This window comes from Megascapheus bottae, chromosome 17 (assembly GCF_031878675.1).
Source record: "Megascapheus bottae isolate mThoBot1 chromosome 17, mThoBot2.hap1, whole genome shotgun sequence".
Classification (NCBI taxonomy): Eukaryota; Metazoa; Chordata; class Mammalia; order Rodentia; family Geomyidae; genus Megascapheus; species Megascapheus bottae.
In genome coordinates, this window is record NC_143525.1 from 33,280,271 (window position 1) to 33,306,200 (window position 25,930).

The following is a 25,930-nucleotide window of genomic DNA, read 5'->3' on the forward strand; positions in this document are numbered from 1 at the left end:
GCAAAAGGGACGGGGACGGAAAAGCGCCGAGTCGCGGAGCGAAAAGCTCCCGACCAAGCCGGGCTTTGTTCCCTGAACCTAAGACTTTACCCGGCGGCGGCGGGCGGGTGGGCCGGGAGCGAGCGAGCGAGCGGGGGCGCGCGGCCATGGCTGCCGCGGCCGGGCAGGGGGGCCGGGGGGGCGGCGCGTGAGCGGGCGGGGAGGGAGGGAGGGAGGGAGGCGGGGAGGGCGGGCGCCCGCGATGTGCCATTCGGCGCCTCCCCCGCCGGGCCCGGGCTGCTCGGCGACCGGGCGGCCCCGGTAAGCGGGCGAGCGAGCGGCGCGGAAGGGGGGGGAGCCCGGCGCGCGAGTCTCATTGTTTGGGGGGGGGCCGTCGGGGCATGAGGGCGAGAGCACGGCGGGGGGGGCGGCCAGACAGAGCGAGCGCGGAGGAGGAGGAGGACGCCGAGGAGGAGGAAGGAGGAGGCAAAGAAAAGAAGCGGCGGCCGCGGCGGCGGAGGAGGAGGGGGCGAGGAGGCGCGCGGCCCCCCGCTCCCTCCCTCCCCCCCTGACCCCCGACCCCCGCCGGCCGGCCCCCCGCCCCAGCCCCGGAGGGAGCTCATGGGAGTATGAAGGAGATGGTAGGAGGCTGCTGCGTATGTTCGGACGAGAGGGGCTGGGCCGAGAACCCGCTGGTCTACTGCGATGGGCACGCGTGCAGCGTAGCCGTCCATCAAGGTACGGGGGTGGGGGGGCGCGGGGAGGGGGCGCGCCGGGGACCCCGGGGCGGCGCGCGCGCGGGGCGCCCCCGGCCGCGCCCTCCCGAGCCCTCGGGGGTTGGCGCGCCCTTCCCCCACCCACCTGAAGGGAAGGGAGGCGTGGGGCGGGGGCGCCCGGGTCCGGGAGGACCGGGTCAAGCATTGTTTTCTTGCCTATTGTTCCAGTCCCGCGTCCCCCCCCCACCCCAAGTTGAGGGGACTTTTGGGGGAAAGAGTCCAAAGAGCTTCGGAGCGAACTCCCCGCGCCCCGCGCGGCCGAGCGCCGGGCCCGCCGGGGACACTGTTTACCTGCGCGGTGTCCCCTCCCGCCCGGTTATTTTGGTCCCGGCTCCCCGGGAGGAAGAGGTCAAGGAGGAGGGGGGGTGCCATTCCCCCCCTCCCGGCTTCCGGAGACGGGGAGGAGCGGAATTGGGAAGGGAAGGAGAAGGGTCCCCGGGGAGCAGGGCCTCCTAAAATCTCCTGGCGCCCCCCTCCCGGGGGAGCTGAGGGCTTGGGGAGCGGCTGTGCGCGCGGGCGGCCGGAATGGAGGAGAGGGCAGGTTTTGGAGTTTCCCCTAGCAGAGCACATGGTTCGGGAGTTAACTCCTGGAGGAATCTTGCGGAGGGCACGGCTGGCATCTCGCCGCCTGTGTGGCACAGCTGAGTCCCCCCTCCCCAGGCCCCCTCTCCCGGGGTAACCCTCGAGGCTAAGGCTGACGAGGCTTCCCGCCACTCTTCCCTTGGTTACCTGCACGGCACCTGCCCTCCTTGGCTTTTAAGTTTTGACCTGTACACGTGATAGTAAGAGGCAGAAGATGAGATCCCTGGACCCCCTCGTCGTCCCTTACTGGCCCTTTAAGAAGATCCCCCCCCACCCCCTAACCACGAAACGTATTCTGACTACCTTGTCCCCCCGATTTGGGTTTTCCTGATACCTTGGGACTGGTCGGGGGGCAGGAGCTGGGAGGCAGGTCCAGAAATGGAATGGGGAGATGGAGGGATTTCTAGAAGTTTAAGGTCAAGGACTCAGACTTCCCGCCCTCGTTTGGAGTGCTCCGTTGGGCTTGGTTAAGAGCTGTCCTCGTATTGTTAGGCATTCCTGGTCGCCTTAGAGAATGACCCCTCCAGACCCAAGAGCAGCCAGCCCTCCCTTTGCAGGAATTGGCTCCAGTCCTTCCCCTGCTTACTCTGGGGAGAAGCCTGTGGTGGACAGCTCTGCTTAATGACTCTCCTTCCCCCGCCCCTTAGCTTGCTATGGCATCGTCCAGGTGCCAACAGGACCCTGGTTCTGCCGGAAATGTGAATCTCAGGAACGTGCAGCCAGGGTGGTGAGTTCCAGAACCCTCCCCTCCACTATCCGCTCCTCCACACCCGGGCATCAAAGCTGAGACTTGAGGCTGAGACTGGGTGGGACTTCACTCTGTCACATAGCACTTCCTGCATACCGTCACCAACCCCATCTCTCCCTCTGCGCATCCCCTGCCTTTGGAACACAGTAGGAGACTACCTGGTTTTGCTTGTTTGTTTAGGCTTTTTTTTTTTTTTTAAATCATGGGACCTTTCCAAGCATACAAAACTAAAGGATGATATTAGTGAACTTCAACTTTCCATCTCACTCTATCTTCAACAGTCATCTTCTGGCTAGTTCTCTTCACAGTCATGCTCCCCCACCCCCTATCACCATTTCCTCTTGGGACCCTTTGAGTGTGTTCAAAGAGGGCCACCTCAGCAGATCTTCTTAACCTGTTTGCCTCTTACATTGGCAGAGGTGTGAGCTGTGCCCACACAAAGATGGGGCATTGAAGAGGACTGACAATGGAGGTGAGGGGAGTCCCCTGAGCCCCTGGTGAGGTCAACAAGGCCTCCTCAGCAGATCTAGGAAGTCAGGCCTGTATGGGGTAGAGGCTGGATTTTAGACTGGCACTGGAATCTGATGGGAAGGTTAAAGGAGGAGACCAGTGTCACTTGAAATCAGCAGGGGTGGGAGCCTGGGCTTCCCGTTCCTGTTGAGTCCGACCCCCACACTGCCCCTAGGCTGGGCCCATGTGGTGTGTGCCCTCTACATCCCAGAGGTGCAGTTTGCCAACGTGCTTACTATGGAGCCCATTGTGCTGCAATACGTGCCTCACGATCGCTTCAACAAGGTCAGTGTCCCTGGCTGTGCCCGGTGCAGTCCAGTCCCTGGAGGACCGTTCTAGGGTCCTTCTAATAGTTCCTTATTCCAGTAGACCTTGATTCTGTTGACCTAGTACTCCCAGGAATCTTGGGAGATGGGCAGGTACCCACCCTCAAGCCATTTACTCCAGACACAGTAACACATACTCGTGTCCCAGAGCCCAGGTGAAACGAACCACCTGGTAGGAGTAGCTTCGGCTAGTGTTGATTCTTTCATACATGGGGCACACTGCATTGAGTGGCAGTACCAGGCACACAGTACAGATGTATGGGTCAAGGTAGAAATGCTGCCTGTCCAGTGTGGAAATAAAGTCAATGCAATTTGTAGTAAGTACTGTGAAGAAAATAAACAAGACCCTGATAGGAAAAACACCTGCTGGAAACATGCTATAGAGAAGGTGATCAGGGAAGGAAACATTTAGTCTGAGACTTGGGGCGTGTAGAGGTAGAACCTTTAAGGACAAGGTACCAGGTTCCTCAGGGAATATAATAAACACAAGACCTTACCAAGGACTGTGCTGTCTAACACAGTCACTGCTGGCCACACATGGACAGGGCAATGAATTGTAGTTACCATATAAACTAGTTTCTCAGCCCCCTACCCCACCCCTAGCCACATTTGGAGAGCTGAGGCCAAGGAAGTATTGCCTTTTTGGACAGTGCAGTTTAGAAAACATTTCTGTTTCTGCAGGAAGTTTGTGTATGTTGGAACTGGGGCTTGAACTCACGACCTTCCTTACCTTCTTGCTTGGCTTTTTTATTCACAGAGTGCTACCATTTGACCCATATCTCTAGTTGTAGCTTGTGTGTGTGTGTGTGTGTGTGTGTGTGTGTGTGTGTGTGTGTAACTGGAGATAAGCTGCCCAGGCAAACTCCAAAATGAGAGCCTCAAGATCTCAGCCTCCTGAGTAGCTAGATTGATAGGTGTGAGCCACCAGCCCTCAGCTGTGCTGGAAGTTGTTGTTGTTGTTTTTTTAATATATTTTTCAATTGTAATTAATAGAAGGGTTACATTATATTCGCCAGATAGAAGGTGCATGACTTCACAAACACTGATATACTCTTTCTCATGTGTTGGTCCCCATTTCCCTCCCCCCAATCCCTGTGCTGGAAGTTTTCTTGGGTACCACTGATCTGGGGTGATGGGGAGAAGATAGAATTGAAGGGAGCTCATAGGGTGGGATGGATCCACTGTCAGGAGGCGCTCCCTGGGGGGAGGCGCTCCCTGGAGGAGAGGACAATTGCACTGTGTCCTGCAGACTTGTTACATCTGTGAGGAGCAGGGGCGGGAGAGTAAGGCAGCGTCCGGAGCCTGTATGACCTGTAACCGACATGGATGTCGACAAGCTTTCCATGTCACCTGGTAAGAGTCCTTTGGGGGTCCTCTAAGGAAGGGTTGTCACAGGTGGCTGCTTTGTGCTCCTCCTAGAGCTGCAGTCTCGGGTAGTGATGACAGTATGTTTGCTCTACTCTGGCCTGGTCTAGGAGAGGGGAGGAAAGGGTGGCTGCTCAAGTCTGTGGCCATCTCCATTTTCACCTGACCTCTCATGGTTAGCGCCCAGATGGCAGGCCTGCTGTGTGAGGAAGAGGTGCTAGAAGTGGACAACGTCAAGTACTGCGGCTACTGCAAATACCACTTCAGCAAGATGGTGAGTCCCGCCTGCCAAGCGCACTAGAGGGCTGCTCATCCAGGGCTCAGAGTCGGGGCCCTGGACCATGTCTGCGGCCTGTAAAGGACAAACTCCAGTTGAGAGATCCATCAGAGTTGAACGAAGCAGTCCATCCCAAAAGACACACAGACTGTCAATTTGGGGACAGACAAGGGGGTCATTCAAAGACTCCACCAAGGGCCGGGAGTTTGGCCTAGTGGTTAAAGTGCTTGCCTAGCATGCATGAAGACCCGGGTTCGATTCCTTGGTACCACATACATAGAAAAAAGCTAGAAGTGGTGCTGAGGCTCAAGTGGTAGAGCTCTAGCCTTGAGAAAGTCCAAGGACAGTGCTCAGGCCCTGAGCTCAAGCCCAGGACTGGCAAAAAAAAAAAAAAAGAAAGAAAGACTCCACCAAGTGGAGTTGGAAATAAGAAGAGCCAGTTACTGTGTGAGGAATGATGTCTTCTCTACTTTACCCTCTACTAAGTTGTCAAAATGTTCTCAGGTTTGAACTCAAGAGTCTTCTGCTTGCTAGTCAACCATTGCTACTGCTGAGCCATGTCTAGCCCTGGTTTTTGCTGGTTACTTTTGAGATAGGGTCTTCTTCCTGCCTGGGCCCGTTGAGGCACCGTCCACCTGTAAGACTTCCCGACGTAGCTAGGATAATAGACGTGGGTGTGTGCAGCTCTTTGTTGAGAAAGAGTCTCATGAACTTTTCTGCCTAACTGCATTGAGTGAGTGATGAGTGTTAGCTCATGTGGTTCTCCGGCCAAACCTAAGAGCTAGGTGTGCCTATTTCATAGATACATGACCTAAAGCTCCCTAAGGTCATCAGCTTATCTTACAGCTTGTGGATGCGATTCAGAACAGGCAGTTTGATTGGAAAGGTCCTGAGAAGTCTGTCAAGCAAATACAGAAAGAAGAGAAGCCTCCGTGAGCGATGGGCTTAGTGGGATGGGATAGAGTCCTGAAATGACAGTGCTATGAGAGGCAGAACAGAGTTTTTGGTGCCACCAGGCAGAAGATCAGAACTGAGCCTGGAAGGGTGCTGTCCCACATCCAGAGAGACCTTGCATGTCCCCAGAGCTGTGAGGTGTCTGCAGAGCTAGACTTGGCTTGGATACCTGCCCTCCCTTCTCCCACCAGGGCCATAGGCTTGGAAAGCTTGTAAGAAGAGTAACACGATGAGATTTGTGTTTTAGGAAGATTATGCTGGCAACCACCATGAGACAGGCTTGGAAGGGCCAAGGCTGGCAGCAGGGAGACAGCTGTGAGGGGTGAGGGCGGCAGCAGGGGGGGATGGAAGAATGATGCTGGGTGCTGGAGCCATTCTAGATAGACTTACCTAAAAGTGGAGTCAGCTGAGAAGCAGGATGTGGGATCTAGACACAGGGTAGAATTCAGACCATTGCAGGCACCATGAGAGAAATGTAGGCAGCTTCAGGAGGGTGAGCATGTATCCTGTCTGCTGCCTCAGATGGTCGTGGTTGATAATCCCCTCTCTCATGTTCAGAAGTATCCTGGCTTCAGTTATAAATTACATGCTCACCTTGGTTTCGGGGTTCTGTGATGACTTAGGACCAAGTAGGGAATTTGGTTGGGTTTGCAGGACTTGGTCAAGTGGACTTGGTCAGCTTGGGTGTATGTCAGATCCCCCAGGTGGGGTAGTAGGGCTACCCTAGTGATATAAGGCTGAGACTGGCCCTCAACCTCAGGTCTGCAGAATAGCACTGGCCAAGGTGTAAAGGAGCCAAGATGAGAGGGGCTGGAGTTTGGCAGGGTAAACATCGTGCCTAATGCCAGGGGTGGCTGGGCCTGAAATTAGCTCTAGGCTTTGGCAGTGGGGAAGTAGTTGGTGACCTTAGAGGGAGCAGCTGCAAGCCTGGAATGAGAGAGGAAGTCTCAGCTGGAAGTTGCTTGGGGTTTGAGTGGTGATGGCATTCACACACACACACACACACACACACGCGCGCGCGCGTGCACACACACATCCTGGGCCCAGGTGCAAAGCAGTGGGTCCCATGCGTGGGGGCAGCCCTGTGTTCGATGGAGAACCACTGCTATGACCAGGAAGGGGAAAGTGATGTGATCGCTGGAGAGAGGGAGACTGGATATAGTGGGAGGCGTGGAGTACACAGGAGCAGAAGCTCTCCCTCAGGCTTCCTACGTTCCCTCTGCCCAGGGGAAGGAAGGCTGTGGCTTAGGCAGTGTGAAAATGGACCAAGAATGCACTGTTAAGACACTGAAGAGAACAAGTAGATAAAGAGACCCAGACACCAAGTGTACTCCACCTTCTCTGTACCTTGCTTGGGGCTAGGATAAGCTGGCTGCAGTGGCGGAGGTGGGGGGTCTAGGATATCCAGGCTGAGCATCCTGGAGGATGTGAAGTGGTCCTCAGTGATGGGCAGGGTAAATAGAACAACCCCAGGATCATGGCATCTTCAGGAACCTTTCTCTGTTAAGCTTAGTAAGAGGAGGGTTTAGCAACTCTTGTCAATTCTTTCCCCCAGAAGACATCCCGGCACACCAGCGGGGGAGGAGGAGCAGGAACAGGAACAGGAGCTGGAGGAGGAGGAGGAGGTGGAGGTGGTGGCACCAGCAGCACCAGCGGTGGCAGTGGTGGTGGTGGCACAGGGGGAGGCAGCAGCGGTGGTGGCGGCAGTGGTGGCGGCAGCGGCGGCAGCAGCTTCCTTACTGGCAGGAGAAGCCGGTCAGCCTCACCAACTACCCAGCAGGACAAACACTCTACCCACCATGAGAGGGGCCAGAAGAAGGTGAAGGTGTCCCTCCGCCCTTACCCTCGCAAGCCTCTTTGCAGAATCCCCCTTCAGGCGCCCCAGCGTTTGGAGCCTGCTCCCTTCTTTCTCTGGAGGTCATGAAGGGCTCTGAGGATCAGGGCTGTGTCTCTCTCCCCCACCTTCACAGGACGTGTGCGCACACTGTGCCAGTCTGTGAAGAGGTGTACGTGTCTGTGTCCCTTTGTGCCACAGCACAGGGTGTGTTCCATATGAGCACCCCTGGAGCTGTGTGGTCCTGTGTGTGGTACCCTGGGTCACTGGTGGCATCGTGGAACAGGCTGTTTTTAGCCGGCAGGGAGGGAGGAGGGGGTCCGGGCTCTTGTAGGATTTCAACTGAGCTATAAGTCCCCCCATCCTCTGTGGGAGAGTTGACTGTCGTTAAACCCCATTCCTGAGAGGGGTTCTGCACCCTGCATGCCATGTTTATCATGCCAAAACAGCCCCCACAATGTGATCGTCGTTCCCTCCCCAGAGTCGAAAGGACAAAGAACGCCTTAAACAGAAGCACAAGAAGCGGCCTGAGTCTCCCCCCAGCATCCTCACCCCGCCCGTGGTCTCCACTGCTGACAAGGTACTACTGGATACGTTCAGGAGGGTGGCATGCTGGTCCAGGGATGGTGGCAGGGGACAGCTGAGGGGGAGCCATGGTCCTCCCTCATGTTTCAGCCTCATGTCCCTACACACACAGTCCTACACAGAGCTTGTGCCCCTCAGCCCACAGAGCACAGACCAGCCCTGCGGATGGGGTGAGGGTACCATCCTGCCTGGAGGAGGGTGCCAGATGTTCACAACTGCCCCATCCAGACAGAGCCTTAGCCCTGGGCTCCTGTCTGCAGAGATGGAGTACAGTACTCAGGCCGGCTTGCCAAGTTCCTGGGGTTTACCCTCCCAGAGATAAGCAAAGGAGCCTCCTCTGCCACTAAGAAGGAACCTTAACCCTGTTCCGTTCCTTTCCTCCTTCCTTCCTTCCTTCCTTCCTTCCTTCCTTCCTTTCTTCCTTTCTCTCCTTTCTCTCCTTTCTCTCCTTTCTTTCTTCCTTTCTTTCTGTCTTCTTTCCTTTCCCTCTCTTCCTCCCTCCTTTTCTTTTCTTTTCTTTCTCTCTCTGTGTACTGGTCCCTGGGCTTTATCTCAGGGCCTGGGCACTGTCCCTAAGCTTTTTGCTTAAGGCTAATGCTTTTACCACTTGAGCCATACCTGGTAGCTTTTTTGGTGTTCACTTGGAGCTAAGTCTCACAGACTTTTCTGCCCCTGGCTGGCTTGTAACCATGATCCTCAGATCTCAGCCTCCTGAGTAGGTTAGGATTACAGGCGTGAGCTACAGTGCCTGGCTCAAAGCCTGCTTCTTAACCCATGTCCCTTTTGGTTAGAAAGACTAGAAACACAGGCTACCATGCCAGCGGGCAGGGCCCCTGGACAGTACCCCCAAACCCTCATCATCCCACCCTGCAGGATGTGCTGTGTACCAGAGATGGGCAGCATCTGGATGAGCCAGGAAGTCACTAAATCCAAGCCAGAGCCACCCCACCCAGTCCCTTCAATCTGCCCCTGCCATGGAAGGAGACCCCTGGGGGCCTGGAGAAACTGCTTACTTCTGTCCCTCCCATCATTGCCAGCCACCTCCACCCACCTCAGATGGTTGGCAGAGCTCTGAGCATCTTAGCAGGAGGCTCAGGCATCAGGTTTCCAGAGTGATGTTGCTGTGGCAACTGCCCCAGTAACCCTCTCCCCTCCAAGATTCCCAGGGCTCACCTGAGAAAGCTAGTCTCTCATGCCCTCTGCCCTTGACACAGGGTAGAGACCTGCAGGCAGGTAGAAAGACCAGTGAGTCACCCAGTAACCAGCTGTCTGAGGAGGGCAAGGATGCTCCCATCCCCCTTCACTGTCCCAGCATCTCAGCCACCCTCCCCCCAACCCCTCTTCTTTCCTTGCTCTGAGAACCACATCTGGCTCCCTTCAGAACTCCAGCTGCTGAAAAGAACAAAGAGGAAGACAGAGACCAGGACTCCCGCCTAGGGTGGGACAATGCAGGGTGGCTCTCATTTTCCCCACCCATCCTCCCTCTCACATAATGTGTTCATTCAGCACAATTGGCTGAATACCTGAGGAAAAATGCCTTCCAAGCAGTAATTGGAGGCACAAATGTAGACAGGCCATGCTATCTTGTAGAACCAGGGAATGGAAGTAGAACACAGAGAGGACTTCATTTTAATCCTCAAAATAAGAATCCAGGTACTATGCCTAGCTTACTCCAGAGGCTGTCATCTAGAGGATCATAGTTTGAGGTCAGCCCAAGTAGAAGAGTTTGCTAGACTCCATTTGCAAAATATAATCAGCAAAAAGCAGGGCTGAAGATGTAACTCACATGGTAGAATGGCAGCCTGGCAATTGCTGAGTTCAAACCCCAAGTACTAAGCGGGGTGTGGTGGCTCACGCCTGTAATCATAGCTACTTAGGAGGCTGAGATCACGGTTCAAAGCCAGCCCAAGCACCAAAGTCCACTCGACTCTTTTTTTTTTTTTTTTTTTTTTTCTTTTTGCCAGTCCTGGGCGTGAGCTCAGGGCCTGAGCACTGTCCTTGGACTTTCTCAAGGCTAGAGCTCTACCCCTTGAGCCTCAGCACCACTTCCGGCTTTTTTCTATGTATGTGGTACCAAGGAATTGAACCTGGGTCTTCATGCATGCTAGGCAAGCACTTTAACCACTAGGCCAAACTCCCGGCCCCTCCACTCGACTCTTATCTCCAATTAACCACCAGAAAACTGGAAGTGGCGCTGTGGCTCAAGGGGTAGGGTGATAATTTTGAGCTAAAGCACTCAGGGACAAGCCCAGGCCCAGAGTTCAAGCCCCACAACCCACAAAAAAAAGAAAAAAAAAAGAAAAAAAATCAAAGGAAATAGGTATTACTCAAGGCACAGGAAAGTTATTTGCCTAACCTGGTAGAGTCAAGTTTGGAACCTATGCCTTCTGGCTTAAAAGCCTGTGCTCTTAATACAAAATTTCTTATAATTCTCAGGCTATAGTTAGCCTCAGAAGAACACCAGAGCTAAAGGAGCTTGAGACACTCCATATTTAACATGGTAGAAAGGACAGCTAACCAGGCTCACCCCTTCTCCCTGGCTCCCACTCTGCTTAACTCCTGCCCCTCCCCACCGCAGCCATTGTTCTGCCACGCTCCAAGGACACTGGGCCTCAGAACTGGGACAGAACATTTCAGGATATCAGGGTAACTGCTCACCTTTGTATGTGTGGTACATTCTGCCCTAGACGGAAGAAGGCAGAAGCTTGGTGCTAGTAGCTCACAGCTGTAATCCTAGCTATTCAGGAGGCGGAGATCTAGGATTGTGGGTTAAAGCTAGCCATGGCAGGAAAGTCTGTGAGACTCTTCAGTTAACTACCAGACAACTAAACTGGAAGTGGCCCTGTGCCTCAAAGTGGTAGAAAAGCACTGAAGAACTAGACTTGGGCAAAAGAGCTTAGGGACAGTGAATAGACTCTGAGTTCAAGCCCCGTGACTTATCTAAAAGAAGGTGTAGGTTTTTCCACCTTTATAGCCAGCAAGGTTTCCAAGAAGGGGCTGAACTGGGTCTCGAGAGAAGCCCAGTTTCCCAGAAAGAGCAAAGATAGGCTGCCCTGGCATGTTCAAGGTAGCAAGAGCCTGACTGGTCAGAAGGAGCAAGTCATGACCTTTGGAGAGCAGGGAGGGAGTCGGAGCAACTGTAGGGGCCTAAAGCCAGGCCCATGGTACCCCACTATCTTCTTGAGACTCTGTATGGGCTCAGAGTGTTGATAGGAGTCCATCACCAGGTGCCTCTGTCTGTGTGGGTTCCCCTCTGGACTGTTCTCTCTCCTTAACCTTCTGTCTCCCTCTCTGGTGTGAAAATAGACACCTTTTTGGATCTAGGGGATATCTCTTGCTCTCTCAGCTGCATCCCCATTTCTTGGGTTTAGGGGCTCCTGTAGGCTTCTTAGCTGGATGGTCTTACCCCAAGCTTACCATGAGCTCTCTTAGTGGAACTCAGGTCCTGTGTCTAACTGTCTCACTCCCAAGTCACTGTGAGCCTCCTCTGTCCTCCCCTCCTTCAGGTCTCCTCCTCAGCTTCCTCTTCCTCCCACCATGAGGCCAGCACTCAGGAGACCTCTGAGAGCAGCAGGGACTCGAAGGGGAAAAAGTCTTCCAGCCATAGCCTGAGTCATAAGGGGAAGAAACTGAGCAGTGGGAAAGGTGTGAGCAGTTTTGCCTCCTCCTCCTCTTCTTCTTCCTCCTCCTCTTCCTCCTCCTCTGGGGGGCCCTTCCAACCTGCAGGTGAGTGTGGGCATCCTGGAGGAGGCTGGGAATGGGGACAACCTCTTGCCTTGCACTTTTTTTTTTTCTTCTTCTTTTAAGCAAGGTTTTTTGCCTGTTGATTTGCATCTCCTTTGCTATAACCAAATTGGTGCTGGTGAGGACGAGCCATCCTGTGCCAGGTTCCTCCAGCTGGCCCGCCTTCCACCCTCCCTTTGGAACTAGAAGTCTCCTCTCCTTGATGGGGCCCACTCCTGCAACCCCACAATAATTTTTGTCCTTACATTTGTGCTGCAAGGGCCATTTTAAACAGCCTTACTGTTAGGACCTACAGTCGCGTCACCCAGTATGCTCACTGGGTCAGTGAGAGCTCCTCTGATCCCGTTTTGTTACTAGTGGGAAAGCTGGAGGATGGAGACGCTTACCTCAGCATATAGACAGGCACAGCTAGGTCAGGCTTCTCCATTCCCCAGCTAGCTTCTGCTCCCCCCCCCTTCTCCCTCTCCCTGCAGTGCCTGTAAGAGTTGGGGGAAGGAAAGGGGTGGAGGTCCAGCCTGATTCCCTTTTCCTTCTGTGCACAGGCTCGTCCTTGCAGAGCTCCCCTGACTTCTCTGCGTTTCCCAAACTGGAGCAGCCAGAGGATGACAAGTACTCCAAGCCCATAGCCCCCACCCCATCAGCCCCTCCCTCACCCTCAGCCCCAGAGCCTCCCAAGGCCGACCTCTTTGAACAGAAAGTAGTCTTCTCTGGGTTCGGGCCCATCATGCGCTTCTCTACCACCACCTCCAGCTCCAGCCGGGCTCGGGCCCCTTCCCCTGGGGATTATAAGTCTTCCCATGTCTCTGGGCCCGGGGCCTCGGCTGGCACCCACAAGCGGATGCCTGCCCTGAGTGCCACCTCTGCACCGACTGAGGCAACCCCTGAGACAGTCCTGAAGGAGAAGAAGCACAAAGCCAGCAAGAGGAGCCGACATGGGCCCGGCCGTCCCAAGGGCAGCCGGAACAAGGAGGGCGCTGTGATTTCAGCTGCCCCCTCCCTGCCCAGTGCCCAGCTGGCTGGCTTCACTGCCACTGCTGCCTCACCTTTCTCTGGAGGGTCCCTAGTCAGCTCCGGCCTCGGGAGTCTGGCCTCCCGCACCTTTGGGCCTTCTGGAAGTTTGCCCAGTCTGAGCTTGGAGTCCCCTCTCCTGGGGACAGGTTAGTGTCCCCTGGGGGTGGAGAGCATCTCAGGACCCAGGCAGTTTGTGAGATGACAGAGGCATAAACATTCCAAAGGACAGAACTAAAGGGTAGAGATGAGAGTCACTTCTGAGATAGCCCCTCACATGTCTTCTGTAGGATTGTGGGAGAGGTTGGGGTAGATATTGCCAGCGGGGCTTATAAAGCTCTGGGAAGAGAATGAGAAAAGCTAAGAGTTTCCCAGGCCAGGCCGGTCACATGGCAGTTGTGAAAATGGTTAGACTGGTATGTGGCCAGACTGTGAATGAGCTGTCAGGAAAGTAGCTGTCCCAGCCACCTGAAGGAGGTGGAGGGTGATGCTACCTGTCTTTGTTCTTTTGCCTGTAGGCATCTACACCAGTAATAAGGACCCCATCTCCCATGGTGGTGGGATGCTTCGAGCTGTCTGCAGCACACCCCTCTCCTCCAGCTTGCTGGGACCCCCTGGGACCTCAGCACTGCCTCGCCTCAGCCGCTCCCCATTCACCAGCACCCTCCCCTCCTCCTCTGCTTCCATCTCCACCACTCAGGTGAGCCCTTCTCCTGGCTCCTTGCTCCCTGCACAGGGGGGAAAAGCTACAGGGCCCTCCACAGGGCACCAGAGGTTTGACTGGATTGCCGCCAGAACTTCCTCCTCTCTCCTGCCAGCACACCTGTTCCCCACCACCCCAGTACAGTTGTGCCCTAGATCCGAGAATAACCACCAGGCCGGATTCTACCTCCTCTCAGGTGTTTTCTCTGGCTGGCTCTACCTTCAGCCTCCCTTCTACCCACATCTTTGGAACCCCTGTGGGCACCGTTAACCCGCTCCTCACCCAAGCCGAGAGCAGCCATACAGGTATGTGTGTCTGGCCCCGTCCCCATTTCTTCCCAAAAGGCCTGAGGGATTTGACCCCAGAAAAGATGGGAGGGCTTGCTGGCTTCCTTCTCCCTCCAGCTGTCATCTACCACGTTGAAAATAAGATCTGACAGAACAGACCTGAAATACTTATTAAAACCCAGGGAAGGGGCAGAGCAAGGTAGAATTACTGCCCTGTCTCACGGTAGAAAAAGGACTTGTCCAAGGCAATTTTGGAAGTCACTATCGGAGACAGAGCTCAAAGTCCCGTCTTTTGACTCTAAGCCCAGTATTCCTAACTGCTTCCATATGGCTCTCCCTGGTGTCTTTGGGATCAGCCTTTAGAGGTTCCACTAGCTAGACTGGGAATGTGGCTTAGTGGTGGTAGAGTGCTTGCCAAGCAGATGAAGCCCCTCGCTTGGATTCCTCAGTACCACATAAACAGAAAAAGTCAGAAGTGGTGCTGTGGCTCAAATAATAGAGCAAAAGAAGCTCAGGGACAATGCCCTGGCCCTGAATTCAAGCCCCAGGACTGACCAAAAAAAAAAAGAAGAGTTCCACTAACTAGGCTTCTAGCTCTGGGGTACTAAGTAATGGAAGGGTGGGCAGCAAGCTCCTTGCCCTCTCCCTGAAGAGTCAACCCAGCCCCTAGGAGCTGATTGGTGCAGAAAACCATCTTTGTCAGTCTAGGGAGTGGAGCTCAACCAGTTCAAGTGTTCTCTGTACTAGAGACAAATTTAATACCAGCCTCTATTTATTTATTTATTTATTTATTTATTTATTTATTTATTTATTTATTTATTTATTTTGGTGCCATCCTGGGGCTTAAACTTAGGGCCTGAGTTCTGCCCTTCATCTTTTCTTGCTCAGGGCTAGCACTCTAGCACTTCAGCCACAGCTCCATTTCTGGCTTTTTTGGTGGTTGATTGGAAATAAGAGTTTCATGGATTTTCCTGACTTCAAACCTAGATTCTTAGATCCCAGCCTCTGTCTTGAGTAGCTAGGATTAGAGGTGTGAACCACCAGCACCCAGCCCAATGCCAGTTTTAAGACCTACAGTGTAGAGTGGTTATATTTTCTGTAACCTAAAGCTGGATTGCGTGGTCCAACAAAAAAATATACCCCACTAGGTGCTGATGATTCAGGTTTGTAACCCTAGCTACTTGGGAGGCTGAGAACTGGAGGATTGCTGCTAGAAGTTAGCCTGGGCCAAGGTAGAAAAGTCTGCAAGGATTCATCTCCCATTAACCAGCAAAATGCCAGACTGGGGGTATGGCTTAAGTGGTAGAGCACCAGGCAAGAGCAAGAAAACTGAGCAACACACTCAGAATATTACCTTCTTTTTCTTTTGTTTTCATGAGTTTTAAACTTACCCTTTGGTAGTTGTGCAGAGGAGTTGCCATTTAACAAAGCAGTTTATGAATATAACATCTTTATTACTGGCATCCCTTTCAGCCTTTCCACCCAACCCTCCCCTGCTGGCCTCTTCCTTCACTCTTCTAAAGTATTGCGTTCTAACTTGGGATTTTATGACTATGAAATCGTACAGCCAGCGCCAGTGGCTCATGTCTGTAAACCTAGTTATTTAGCGGGGCTTAGAGCTGAAGATTGAGGTTTGAAGTCAGCCTGGACAGGAAAGTCTTTGAGAGTCTTATCTCTGACTAACCACCAAAAAGCTGAAGTGGAGTTGTGGCTCAAGTGCTAGTCTTGAGCAAAAATAGTCTAAGAACAGTACCCAGGCCCTGAGTTCAAGACCCAGAACTGGCTCACAAAAATAAAGTCATCCAAAGCTAATTGTGATAATACTACAATTGCAAAGGTTTTACTGCATGCCAACTATGCCCTCTAGCTAAGCACTTCATATTTATTGCCTCCGTTTAATCCTAGTTATTATCACCGCATGCAGGTTAGTTTACCAGCCCAAGGTCACAAAGCAAGTCAGTGTCAGGTTCACATTCAATTCACATTGTTGACTGGAAGCTTTCAGGAAAGAAAGTGGACTGTGGATCTGGAAGGAGGCAGGCCGCAGGAGCTCTAGGGAAACAGCAAGAGCTTAGAAAGGATGGGGCTTCCAAGTCAGGGCTCTCAGCACTTACCAGCTTTCGTGCCAGTCTCGAGTTGGGAATCCTGGGGAAAGGCATCTGTTCTAAGATCCAGATCCTGCACCACCTCCAGGGTGGGGACCCTGAGACCAGGGTCCCCCACCCTTACTGACCCCTGCCCTTCTCCATCCAAGAGCCAGACCTGGAGGACTGCAGCTTCCGTTGTCGGGGGACCTCCCCTCAGGAGAGTCTGTCTTCCATGTGAGGGAGGGGCTGGGGGGAGAGACTGGGAGGGCGGGATGCAAGGAGGAGGTGGTGAAAGGGGGAGGGGGAGGAGAGGACCCCTGGGGGGTATAATGATTGCCTAGTGAGGTGAGCCTGAACCCCGATTTCCCTTCTGATTCTAGGTCCCCCATCAGCAGCCTTCCAGCACTCTTCGATCAGACAGCACCCGCACCCTGTGGGGGCGTCCAGCTAGACCCAGCAGCCCCAGGAACTACTAACATGGAACAGCTGCTGGAGAAGCAGGGCGATGGGGAGGCTGGAGTCAACAGTGAGGAGGAGGGTGGTGCCAGACTGGGAAACCTCCCCTAGCAACTTTCCCCTCAGTCTCTTAGACTCCTTGAAGGCCTCTAACCTCTTTTGTGTTCTACCTTTGGCTCTGCCCTCGCCCCCTATCCTGTCTGTTGCCAACCCAAGGGCCTCACCTTTAGGGTCTGCACTTTCGGCATCTTGCCTTGGTTTCTCCCCCTTCCAGTTTGAATTCCTTCCAGTCCCAGTCCAAATAGAGCATCTGGGTCCATTTGATCCTCATACTTTGGCCCTGAGTCCTGCTTTCCCCCCCTTTCCAAGCTCACCTGTGTTGCTTGCTAGACTGGCTGGCACAGCCTCACTGCGGGCTGGGTCCTCTTTCCTCTCCAGGCCCCTCCCCATCCCACCGGCCCCACTCCACCTCCCCCAGCGTCAGCATCAGTCTCGCTCTACTCTTGCAGTTGTGGAGATGCTGAAGGCTCTGCACGCACTGCAAAAAGAAAACCAGCGACTGCAGGAACAGATCCTGAGCCTGACGGCCAAGAAGGAACGCCTGCAGATTCTCAACGTGCAGCTCTCCGTGCCCTTCCCTGCCCTCCCCGCTGCCCTGCCTGCCACCAATGGTCCGGTCCCTGGGGCCTATGGCTTGCCTCCCCAAGGTGAGGAGATTTTGCCTAGCCTAGGAGTGGCAAGGAGGCTTCCTTATGGGTAAGGGGGTCCCTCTCCAGCCCCTGATCTCTCTTCCACAGCCGGCAGCAGTGACTCCTTGAGCACCAGCAAGAGCCCTCCAGGAAAGAACAGCCTTGGCCTGGATAACTCACTGTCCACATCCTCTGAGGTAGCGTCTGAGAGGAGGGGGGTGGAGAGGAGGGAAGACTCTAGGTCCTCTTGGTCCCCTCTCCCCTGTAGCTATTAGAAGCTGGGCAGTAAAGTGATTGGCTGAGCAGGTGATTGAACCATTCACCATTCTTCTTAAGAAGGAATACTTGTGAGATGCCAGCTTAGTCCCAAGACCTAGCTAAAGCAGCCAGGGGACCCAAACCCTCCCATCCTCCTGAAGACAGGCTGCACCCAAAAAACCAAGAAGAATTACATAGTAGGAGAAGTGCTCAGTTGAACTATATTGCGGGCTGAGAGAGAAGGGGAGGGATTCTTCTTGGGGAAGGCCTGTCGAAGAAGTGTTTGTGAAGGGCTTATTATAGTGCCTCACACAAAATAATTCCCATGTAATTGGTGGTGGTTGGGACAGCAGTTGCTATTGTTATATTGTGGTTATTGTTGGAATGAAAATGAATTGGTTTCTTGGTTTGGCCATTTATTTATTAACTATGTGACTTGGGAAGTCCTAGTCATAAAAATAACTTTGCATTAATTGCAAACTTGCCCTGAAACTTTTAAAGCTGTAGTTTGGTCACTCTTCACAGTAGCCTTGTGGCATGTCTACTACTGTTACCGCCAGGTTGTGAATGACTAAATAAGACCGAGAGTTGGAACCCAGGGCCAGCCCAGTCATTCAGTTGTGGAATTGGGGATTTGAGCCTGGGTGCCTCACTCCAGCTGTATTATTCTTGCCTACAGTCACTTAATCTGAGTCAGTGGCTTCACCCATAAACAAAATGGGAACAAGGAAGCTTCCCTGAAAGCCACTATTACCATTGTTTGTTATTAAGCAAAGACTTCCGGGGTGTTAGGTCCCAGGAAGCGGTCAGTAAGCCTGATTTGGGAATTCTTAGACTTCATCCCCCAGCCTTGCTGCTTCCCCCCAGGATGTCTGGGTGTGAGAGGGAGGGCTGTGCTGTTAGGATGTTGATGTGTGCTGGGCTGGGGGCCAGAAAGGTCACGCTGGCCCTCTGACCCCTCCCTTCCCCCCTCCCTCCCCAGGACCCACACTCAGGCTGCCCAAGCCGCAGCAGCTCGTCGCTGTCCTTCCACAGCACGCCCCCACCGCTGCCCCTGCTCCAGCAGAGCCCAGCTACTCTGCCCTTGGCCCTGCCTGGGGCCCCTGCCCCGCTACCACCCCAGCCACAGAATGGATTGGGCAGGGCACCAGGGGCAGCAGGGCTGGGGGCCATGCCCATGGCTGAGGGGCTGTTGGGAGGACTGGCGGGCAGTGGGGGCCTGCCCCTCAATGGGCTCCTAGGGGGGTTGAATGGGGCTGCTGCCCCCAACCCTGCAGGCTTGACCCAGGCTGGCGGGGCCCCCACGCTGCAGCTGCCAGGTTGTCTTAACAGGTGAGGGAAAGCTCAGCCCTGGGAAAGGGGATGGGGAGGCTGGCTTGGCTGGGGGGGGTCCCCCAAAATATCCCTAATCCCTCAAAAGGAAAAAATGTCTTCTGGCTCTGTAGGGGACATAATTCTAATGATAGGTTGAATGCCAGGGACTCCCTAGATTGCTAATCTTGAGTGTGTCTGAACAGGAGCAATTCAGGGAGAAGAGCCTCTTTTGTATCATCCCGACCCTAGGTCTTCAACTGGGCAGCCCTTTCCATCTCACTTATTCCTCCTACCTCCCCCCTAGAGCTCAGTCCTCTAATATATCACCTCCCTATCTCTCCTGGTTGGGTCTGAGGGAGTCTGGAAACTCATGGAAATGGGGCACAAGTCCTTGTGCCCCCCCTTATGGTCGGTGTCTGTCCCTTGCTTCAGCCTGACAGAACAGCAGAGACACCTCTTCCAGCAGCAAGAACAGCAACTCCAGCAGCTCCAACAGCTCCTGGCCTCCCCACAGCTCACCCCGGTAAAGTTCCCTCCCTGCCAACTTGGGCTGGTGTTTCCATTCCATCAGCTCTGCAGAGAAGGGCCCAACACTGAGGATCGGGGCCAGCCAGGGAGGGCAGCAGGGTGTATGGAGATGGGAAGGAGATGTTCCAGGATTTTGAGCCTGAAGAGACTAGTCACTGATGAGAAAAGTAACGGTATGGCAGACTGATCCTGGAGAGAGGGTCCACAGAGTGACAGATCCAGTATGAGTTTCTGTCCCTGCCTAAAGGATTTTCAGGGGAAACTGTGGGAACTTAGAATATTTGAACAGGTGACAGCCCTTCAACCACAGCAATTTCTGGGTGTGTCCCCTATTTGGGCTCTCCTGAGATTTCCTTTGGATAGAAGGGATTTCAGGGTTGGGAATACGGCATAGTGGTAGAGTGCTTACATGAAGCCCTGGGTTCAATTCCTCAGTATCACATAAACAGAAGAAGCCTGAAGTGGCATTGTTGCTTAAGTGATAGAGTGCTAATCTTGAATGAAAGAAACTCAGGGACAGTGTCCAGGCCCTGAGTTCAAGCCCCAAGACTGGCCAGGGGAAAAAAAGAAGTCTCATGGTATTCCTTGCCCAGGCTGGCTTTGAACTGAGATCCTCAGATCTCAGCTTCCTGACTAGCTAGAATTACAGATATGAGCCACCAGCACCTTGCCAAAAACAGTTTCTTAAAGTACACTTGTGACATAACTTGGCTTTTGGAACATTTTACTGAGAATGCTCTTGTCTATTCAAATAAAAAATAAATGACTTTACTTAACAAACCAGCTGCTAATGGCTCATGTCTGTAATCTTGGCCTTTGGAGCCTGAGATCTGAGGATCAAGGTTTGAAGCCAGCTGGGGCAGGAAAGTCCACGGGACTTTTTTTCTTCTTCTTCTTTTTTGCCAGTCCTGGGCTTGGGCTCAGGGCCTGAGCACTGTCCTTGGGCTTTCTCAAGGCTAGAGCTCTACCACTTGAGCCACAGCACCACTTCTGGCTTTTTTCTAGGTATGTGGTACCAAGGAATTGAACCCAGGTCTTCATGCATGCTAGGCAAGCATTTTACCACTAGGCCAAACTCCCGGCCCCCCTATTTATTTATTTATTTTATTTTCCAGTTAACCACCAGAAAGCCACTGAAGCTGTGGTTCAAATAGTAGAGTGAGTGTTATCCTGAGCAAAAAAGCTAAAAAAACAAGGTCCTGAGGAAAAAAAAAAATAAAACAGACAAGGAGGTGAGGTTGAAACCTACCAGAGTAGTGTCCCATTTTTTCATCTTGGGTGTACTTGTGATTGTCATTGCAACCTGGGGACCTGAGTTAGTGGGCAAGGCCTCAGCCTGCCCTACTCACTTGACAGACACTGGGGATGGGTAGCCATTTTCTTATCCTAATGGGAAGACTGAGACCCAAAGTGAGAAATTAGGGACAGAATCATGACCATCTTCCCCTGTCTCTTACCTCCTGACTCCAGTGAGGGTGGGGGGGGGGCATCCACCCTGGCCTAGCCAGGCAGGCAGGCACTGGGGAGAGACAGCCGGGAACCTCAGCCAACGAGCAGTCTGACCCCCTTGCAGGAGCACCAGACCGTCGTCTACCAGATGATCCAGCAGATCCAGCAGAAACGGGAGCTACAGCGGCTGCAGATGGCCGGGAGCTCCCAGCTGCCCATGGCCAGCCTGCTGGCAGGCAGCTCTACCCCGCTGCTGTCTACGGGAACCCCTGGCCTGCTGCCCACAGCATCTGCTCCGCCCCTGCTGCCCACCGGAGCCCTGGTAGCCCCTTCACTGGGCAACAACACAAGTCTCATGGCTGCCGCCGCAGCAGCCGCAGCAGTAGCAGCAGCAGGCGGACCCCCAGTCCTCACCGCACAGACCAACCCCTTCCTCAGCCTGTCAGGGGTGGACAGCAGTGGCAGTGGGCCCAAAGCAGGGGTGAGTAAAGGGGGAGCAGGGACGAATTTCCTGTCTTCCTGAATGGGTTGGGCCAAGGTGGACGGCCAGAAGGTATACAATCAGACACAGTGGATAGCAGTAGTACCTGAGTCAGGTACTGCTGAATCAGTTCCCTACTCTGGCCCCCAACCTCTGCTCATACTCTACCCTCTGCAGCTCTAAGAACGTACTAGAAGGACCAGTTAGGAAACAGCCTTCTTCAGAGAAGACTGATTAGACAAGGCCAATTCCAGGCTGGAGGCTTGTGGCTCACATCTGTAATTCTAACTGCTCAGGAGGCTGAGATCTGAAGGTGGAGATTTGAAGCCAGCCTGGACAGGAAATTTTGAGGTTCTTATCTCCCAGTTAACCATCCGAAAGTTACAAGTAGAAGCGTAGCTCAAGTGGTAAAGTGCCTGCCATGGGCAAAAAAAGCTAAGGGGGGCTGGGAGTTTGACCTAGTGGTTAAAGTGTTTGCCTAGCATGCATGAAGACCCGGGTTCGATTCCTCGGTACCACATACATAGAAAAAAGCCAGAAGTGGTGCTGAGGCTCAAGTGGTAGAGCTCTAGCCTTGAGAAAGTCCAAGGACAGTGCTCAGGCCCTGAGCTCAAGCCCAGGACTGGCAAAAAAAAAAAAAAAAAAAAAAAAGCTAAGGGACATTGTGTAAGATCTGAGTTTAGGCCCTAGAACCAACACACACACACACACACACAATTTTCTTTCAGAGTAGATCAGTTAGACAAAGATGACAAGAAAGGCCGTCCCTCCTCTGAGGACACCGTCTGGCCCAAGAAGCTGATCTTAACTGATGTGTGCTCACAGCTGACGGTGGCTGTGCACCTTTCAGAGCCCCACAGAGGTTTCAGCCACCTTCTCTTCTGCACCTCCAGCAGTTTTCTTGTCCCAAAATGCTGTTTTTAACTGACATCAGGGCCAGATGCCTTCAAAACCCCTACTCAAGTTAGGCGCTAATGGCTCACGCCTATAATCCTAGCTGCTTAAGAGGCTGAGATCTGAGGATCATGGTTTAAAGCCAACTCGGGCACAAAAGTCTATGAGACTTTTTTTTTTTTCCTTCTGTGAGACTTATCTCCAAGGAACCACCAGAAAACCAGAAGTGGTGCTGTGGCTCAAGTGGCAGAGTGCTAGTCCTGCGCTGAAGAGCCCAAGCCCAGAGTTCAAGTCCCACAACCAACAACAGCAACCAAAAACCCTACCCTCCCTTCCTCTCTTTCCAGACTGCTGACAAAGGAGCCTCAGCCAACCAGGAAAAAGGCTAACTCCACTCCTGTTCCTACATGGAGGGGGCAGATCCTGGCTTGAGGGGTCCTAACCTGAAGAAGGCAGGCACCTGGGCCCAGACACAGAAGAGCCTGGCCCAGAGCCTGTGCTGAGACCCAGGGAGTGCAGGAGCTCCTGGTGCAGAGGACGGGGTCCTTCCCTCTGTGCACTGGCTGCTTCAGAGCGGTGCAGAGGGAGAACAGGCTGGAAGCCTGGCTGGGAGCCCATGCTTTCGGCAAATTAGGGCCCCCCTCTCCCTGAGAGTAAAGTGGGCCCTGTCATGAGAGAGTGTGTGGGGGAGGGTTGGTTGCACCCACATAAAATGGATCAGCACTTGAATGGAGAGAGGTAGAGCGGGCCCATGGGCCTGTCCCTGTGTGGAAATCCCTATGGAAGAAGGGCTGGCCCATTTGACCTTCAGTTTCTTTCCTAGCTGGGCAGAGGACAGGAGGAATCTCTGACTGTTTCTCTCTGTCCCTTCTGGCGCCAAGAGTCCTAAGCTGAGCTTGTAAAAAACCTACAAACAGAGGGACTGAGGAAGGGCAGGATAGCGTAAGACTTGGCCCAGGCTATCCCCACACGAGGGAGGCCATCAATGCTCCTTGTTTGCACTATTGGCTTGAGGAGTGCAGAGGGTGGGGAGATGGAGCTGCCTGACTCCACAGAGAGTGAGTGTGTGTGTGTGTGTGTGTGTGTGTGTGTGTAAGACCATCTGTCTGTCTTTTCCCCTGGACCTGGGGCCACCTAGGTCAGGGATAAGGAGTGATGTCAGCACCAGAGGGGGGAGTTCCCAACCTTTGTTTGTACCCTCCCCACCTCATCAACTCTGGTCCCTTGCCAGGGCATGAATGGTTAACAAAAACCAGAATAGTACTCCAGTATTGGAGAGTAACTGGGGGCTGGGGGTTTTGAATCAGGGTAATATCCTGCCTTCCTTCCTCCAGGCCCCGTTGGGTCTTAGGGCCCCCTCAGGGCCCCCTTCCCCCACTAATAGTTTGGTCCTTACTTGGCATAAGGGATTGGGGGCGGGGACAAGGGGAGTAAAGGGCCACCTTTAGCAAAAGTCTCTCCGGCAGCGGATGGCATGGCCTGCCTCCTGATCAACCCAGCCCCCACCGATAAGGGGAGGCACACTGACTTAACAACTCCCCGTTCACCCACCAGCTATTTCCCTGGGTGTAGTGGGTGGTTCTCTCCAGAGCAGTGTCCCTATCTGCCCAGGGCCTTTAGTGAGAAGGCTGAATGGGACACAGATGGAGGGGGGAGGCCTGTGTCCCTTTCAGATGCACTGGGTGAGGCTGAGGGTCAGCTTTCAGCTTTCCCCATGCTCATGTCTGTCAGGCTGTGCATGTGTGCATTTTTGTGTGTATCTGTTCCAGTTTTTGTTGTCACTGGGGTTTTTTTGTTGTTGTTGTTTCGTTTTTAATAAAGAAAAGATGTGTATATTTTTGGCAATGACAAAAACGTAGTGCAGATATATTTTTGCCTGTGCTGCTCAACTTTTTTTTTTCTGATATGGAAAATAATATTAATATTCCTGTTGATAAGACTTTGTAAGATATTAGAGAGCTAATAATGGGCAGGGAGGGTGGGAACCTTCAGAGGCGATTTCTTAGGCATTTGTAAGGGCTTTTGTGGGGGGGAACTATTGTGATGACCTCAAAAATAATTTTTATTAATGCTTAATATCAGAAAGACATAATAGAAGTCAGCCTTGTATCCATCTTAATCTAATAAGCATTTTTAAACTCCCTGCCTCCAAGCCACCAGGGGAAAAAAAATAAATAACCTTGGGAAATTCTTAGAAGAGTTGCACATTCACACCCACACCCTTGCCCAAGGCTGGCCCTGCTAGGAGCAGCAGTCTGAAGTCTGTTCTGATGTGGAGGACTTCCACGCCAAGGCTGGGGGCTGTGAGGCATGAGTAGGAATGCTTTGGTGCACTGGAACCAGGACACCCCTCCCACCGTCCCTCCCAATCCCAATCACCTTGACCTTCAACTTTGCCAGGCCCTCTGTGTTACTCAGGCTGGGAGGCCCTTGGCCTGTAGTCAAGTTTGATTTGATAAGGACATGAGCCAGGCATGGGTTGTTGCTCCGGATTATGACTCTTCCTTCTGGCAAAGCTCAATTATAGGAAAGCTACAAAGAGCTTCAGGAGAAAGCAGGATACTGACTGCCTCAGGATAAGGCAGGAGGGCGGCCCTGGTGACCTCACCCCTTCTTGGCATATCTTTTGAGAAGGGACCTGGCTGGGGGGGGGGGGGAAGGATGCAGATTTGTGGAGCTCTGTCTGGGGGGAGGGGAAGGATGTGGTTTGCAGAGCGGAAATGGGGTTTGAAAATGCTTGAGTGGGGTATGGTGCCACCACACCCTCAGCAAGGGGATGGGAGGAGTGTACTTGCTGAACAGGTGCCAGCCCAGGGGTCACAGCTGGCAGGTGAGGCTCAGAGCTGGAAAGGACTGTCTTAGAGGGGTGGGAGCTGGCCCCTGCCTTCACAGTTGATAGCTCCAAGCCTAGGAGGCTAAAGGCCCTGTGTAGAGCAGGGACCAGCCTCAGCAGCCAGTCTCCTGGTCTGTAGCTCCCCTGTCCCAGTGCATGGCCTCTGGGCTTCTTCGTGGCTGGCTGTCCACATCCATCCTTGTGTGAGTGAGTGTGTGGTGTGAGTGCAGGGCTGTGAGAGGATGCCTGTGTAGCTGACTGTTGTAGCTCAGAGCTGATGGATCCTCTCCATAGATATGACACTTTAAGGGTTGCCTTTTTAAATAAGCTTTTCTTTTTTTCTTCCTCCCCTTCCCCCCATTTGTGATCTTTCACCTGGGGCTCCAGGGTTATTTCTGCCTTGAGATGCCCTAACCTTAAGGCTGCTGAAGACTTCTAAAGGGCCTAGACTAGTAAAGCCCTGGCTAGGAGGCCCTAGGCAGCTCTAAAGAAAGGAGTAGCAACCTTCACATTTCCCTTTCCCAAGCTGGAAATGCTGTCAGGTTTTCAAAGATAGGCTCCCCCGACCCCCAGCGTCTTCCTCGGTGTGCAGTGGGCCAGAGTGAAGGGTAGGCAGCTTTCTCAGTTATTTTTCCCAGCTTCATGGGGAGAGGTGCCTAAAAGGGTGGAGGTAGCTCCAACCGAGTACCTGGAGAAAAGAGGGGTGCCTTCCCACCATGTTAGCCTGGGTTGAGGGAGTCTAGTTCCCACTAGGGCACTGTGATCTACTGACTCATGGGGCACTCAGAGTGCCCTCAATTGTCCCCATTCCCTTTCCCCAGCCTAATTTAGAATTTAAGGTGGTGGGACTGGAGACCCCCCCCCCCCCCGGGCCTCTCCCACCCCAGCCTGCCTCTTAGGGAGTCCGCCTTCCCTTGGGGAGATGAGAGGGGGCTCCTTTTTCATCCTCTCTACATCTTTATCCCCAGCCCCAGAGGCAGTGGCCCCTGCCACCCCCCAGCCTGGAATTGTGCATAACCTGGATCTTGTATCTTTGTATAACGGATGTTATTTGTACGAAGGGCGGTTCCTAAACAGCACTTGTTCTTTTAATAAAAGAATGTTTTACAAAAAAGAAAAAGGAAAATGTTCCAGGGACCTGGCTTTGTCTGGCTTTATTGAAAGGAAGGAGGCCTGCGGGGAGGAGGGGAGGAGGGCAGGGCCTGGCCGAAGGGCGAGGGCGCCGGTCCCTGCGGGTCCCTGAGCCCGGTGGGCGGGGTGGGG

At 53.4% G+C, this 25,930-nt stretch overlaps 1 protein-coding gene across 5 annotated transcripts; it reads left to right on the forward strand.

Annotated features, from left to right (window-relative positions):
- The first annotated feature begins 213 nt into the window (after positions 1-213).
- Mllt6 (MLLT6, PHD finger containing) lies at positions 214-25,796 on the forward strand. Of its 5 annotated transcripts, none has more exons than XM_090350732.1 (20): positions 214-717; positions 1,985-2,064; positions 2,503-2,557; positions 2,771-2,880; positions 4,171-4,274; positions 4,467-4,560; positions 7,076-7,336; positions 7,833-7,931; positions 11,443-11,662; positions 12,223-12,837; positions 13,207-13,388; positions 13,588-13,696; positions 15,933-15,999; positions 16,146-16,291; positions 16,731-16,928; positions 17,019-17,107; positions 18,151-18,500; positions 18,915-19,005; positions 20,584-20,940; positions 22,182-25,796. In XM_090350732.1, the coding sequence occupies exons 1-20, from the start codon at positions 609-611 to the stop codon at positions 22,221-22,223; spliced, it is 3,378 nt and encodes a 1,125-aa protein (XP_090206858.1). In that variant the 5' UTR covers positions 214-608; the 3' UTR covers positions 22,224-25,796. The 5 variants fall into 5 exon arrangements, with proteins under 5 accessions (XP_090206858.1, XP_090206857.1, XP_090206860.1 ...); XM_090350731.1 differs by having other exon boundaries at positions 215-717; positions 7,073-7,336; XM_090350734.1 differs by having other exon boundaries at positions 215-717; positions 7,073-7,336; positions 11,443-11,581.
- The last annotated feature ends 134 nt before the right edge of the window (positions 25,797-25,930 follow it).

Excerpts from the sequence above, each read along its gene's own strand:
- Mllt6 (XM_090350731.1), top strand. The coding sequence starts at position 609 with ATGAAGGAGATGGTAGGAGGCTGCTGCGTATGTTCGGACGAGAGGGGC. Across the intron at positions 2,558-2,770 it reads GAAGAGGACTGACAATGGAG|GCTGGGCCCATGTGGTGTGT; the intron begins GTGAGGGGAGTC and ends CACTGCCCCTAG. Across the intron at positions 12,838-13,206 it reads GTCCCCTCTCCTGGGGACAG|GCATCTACACCAGTAATAAG; the intron begins GTTAGTGTCCCC and ends TTTTGCCTGTAG.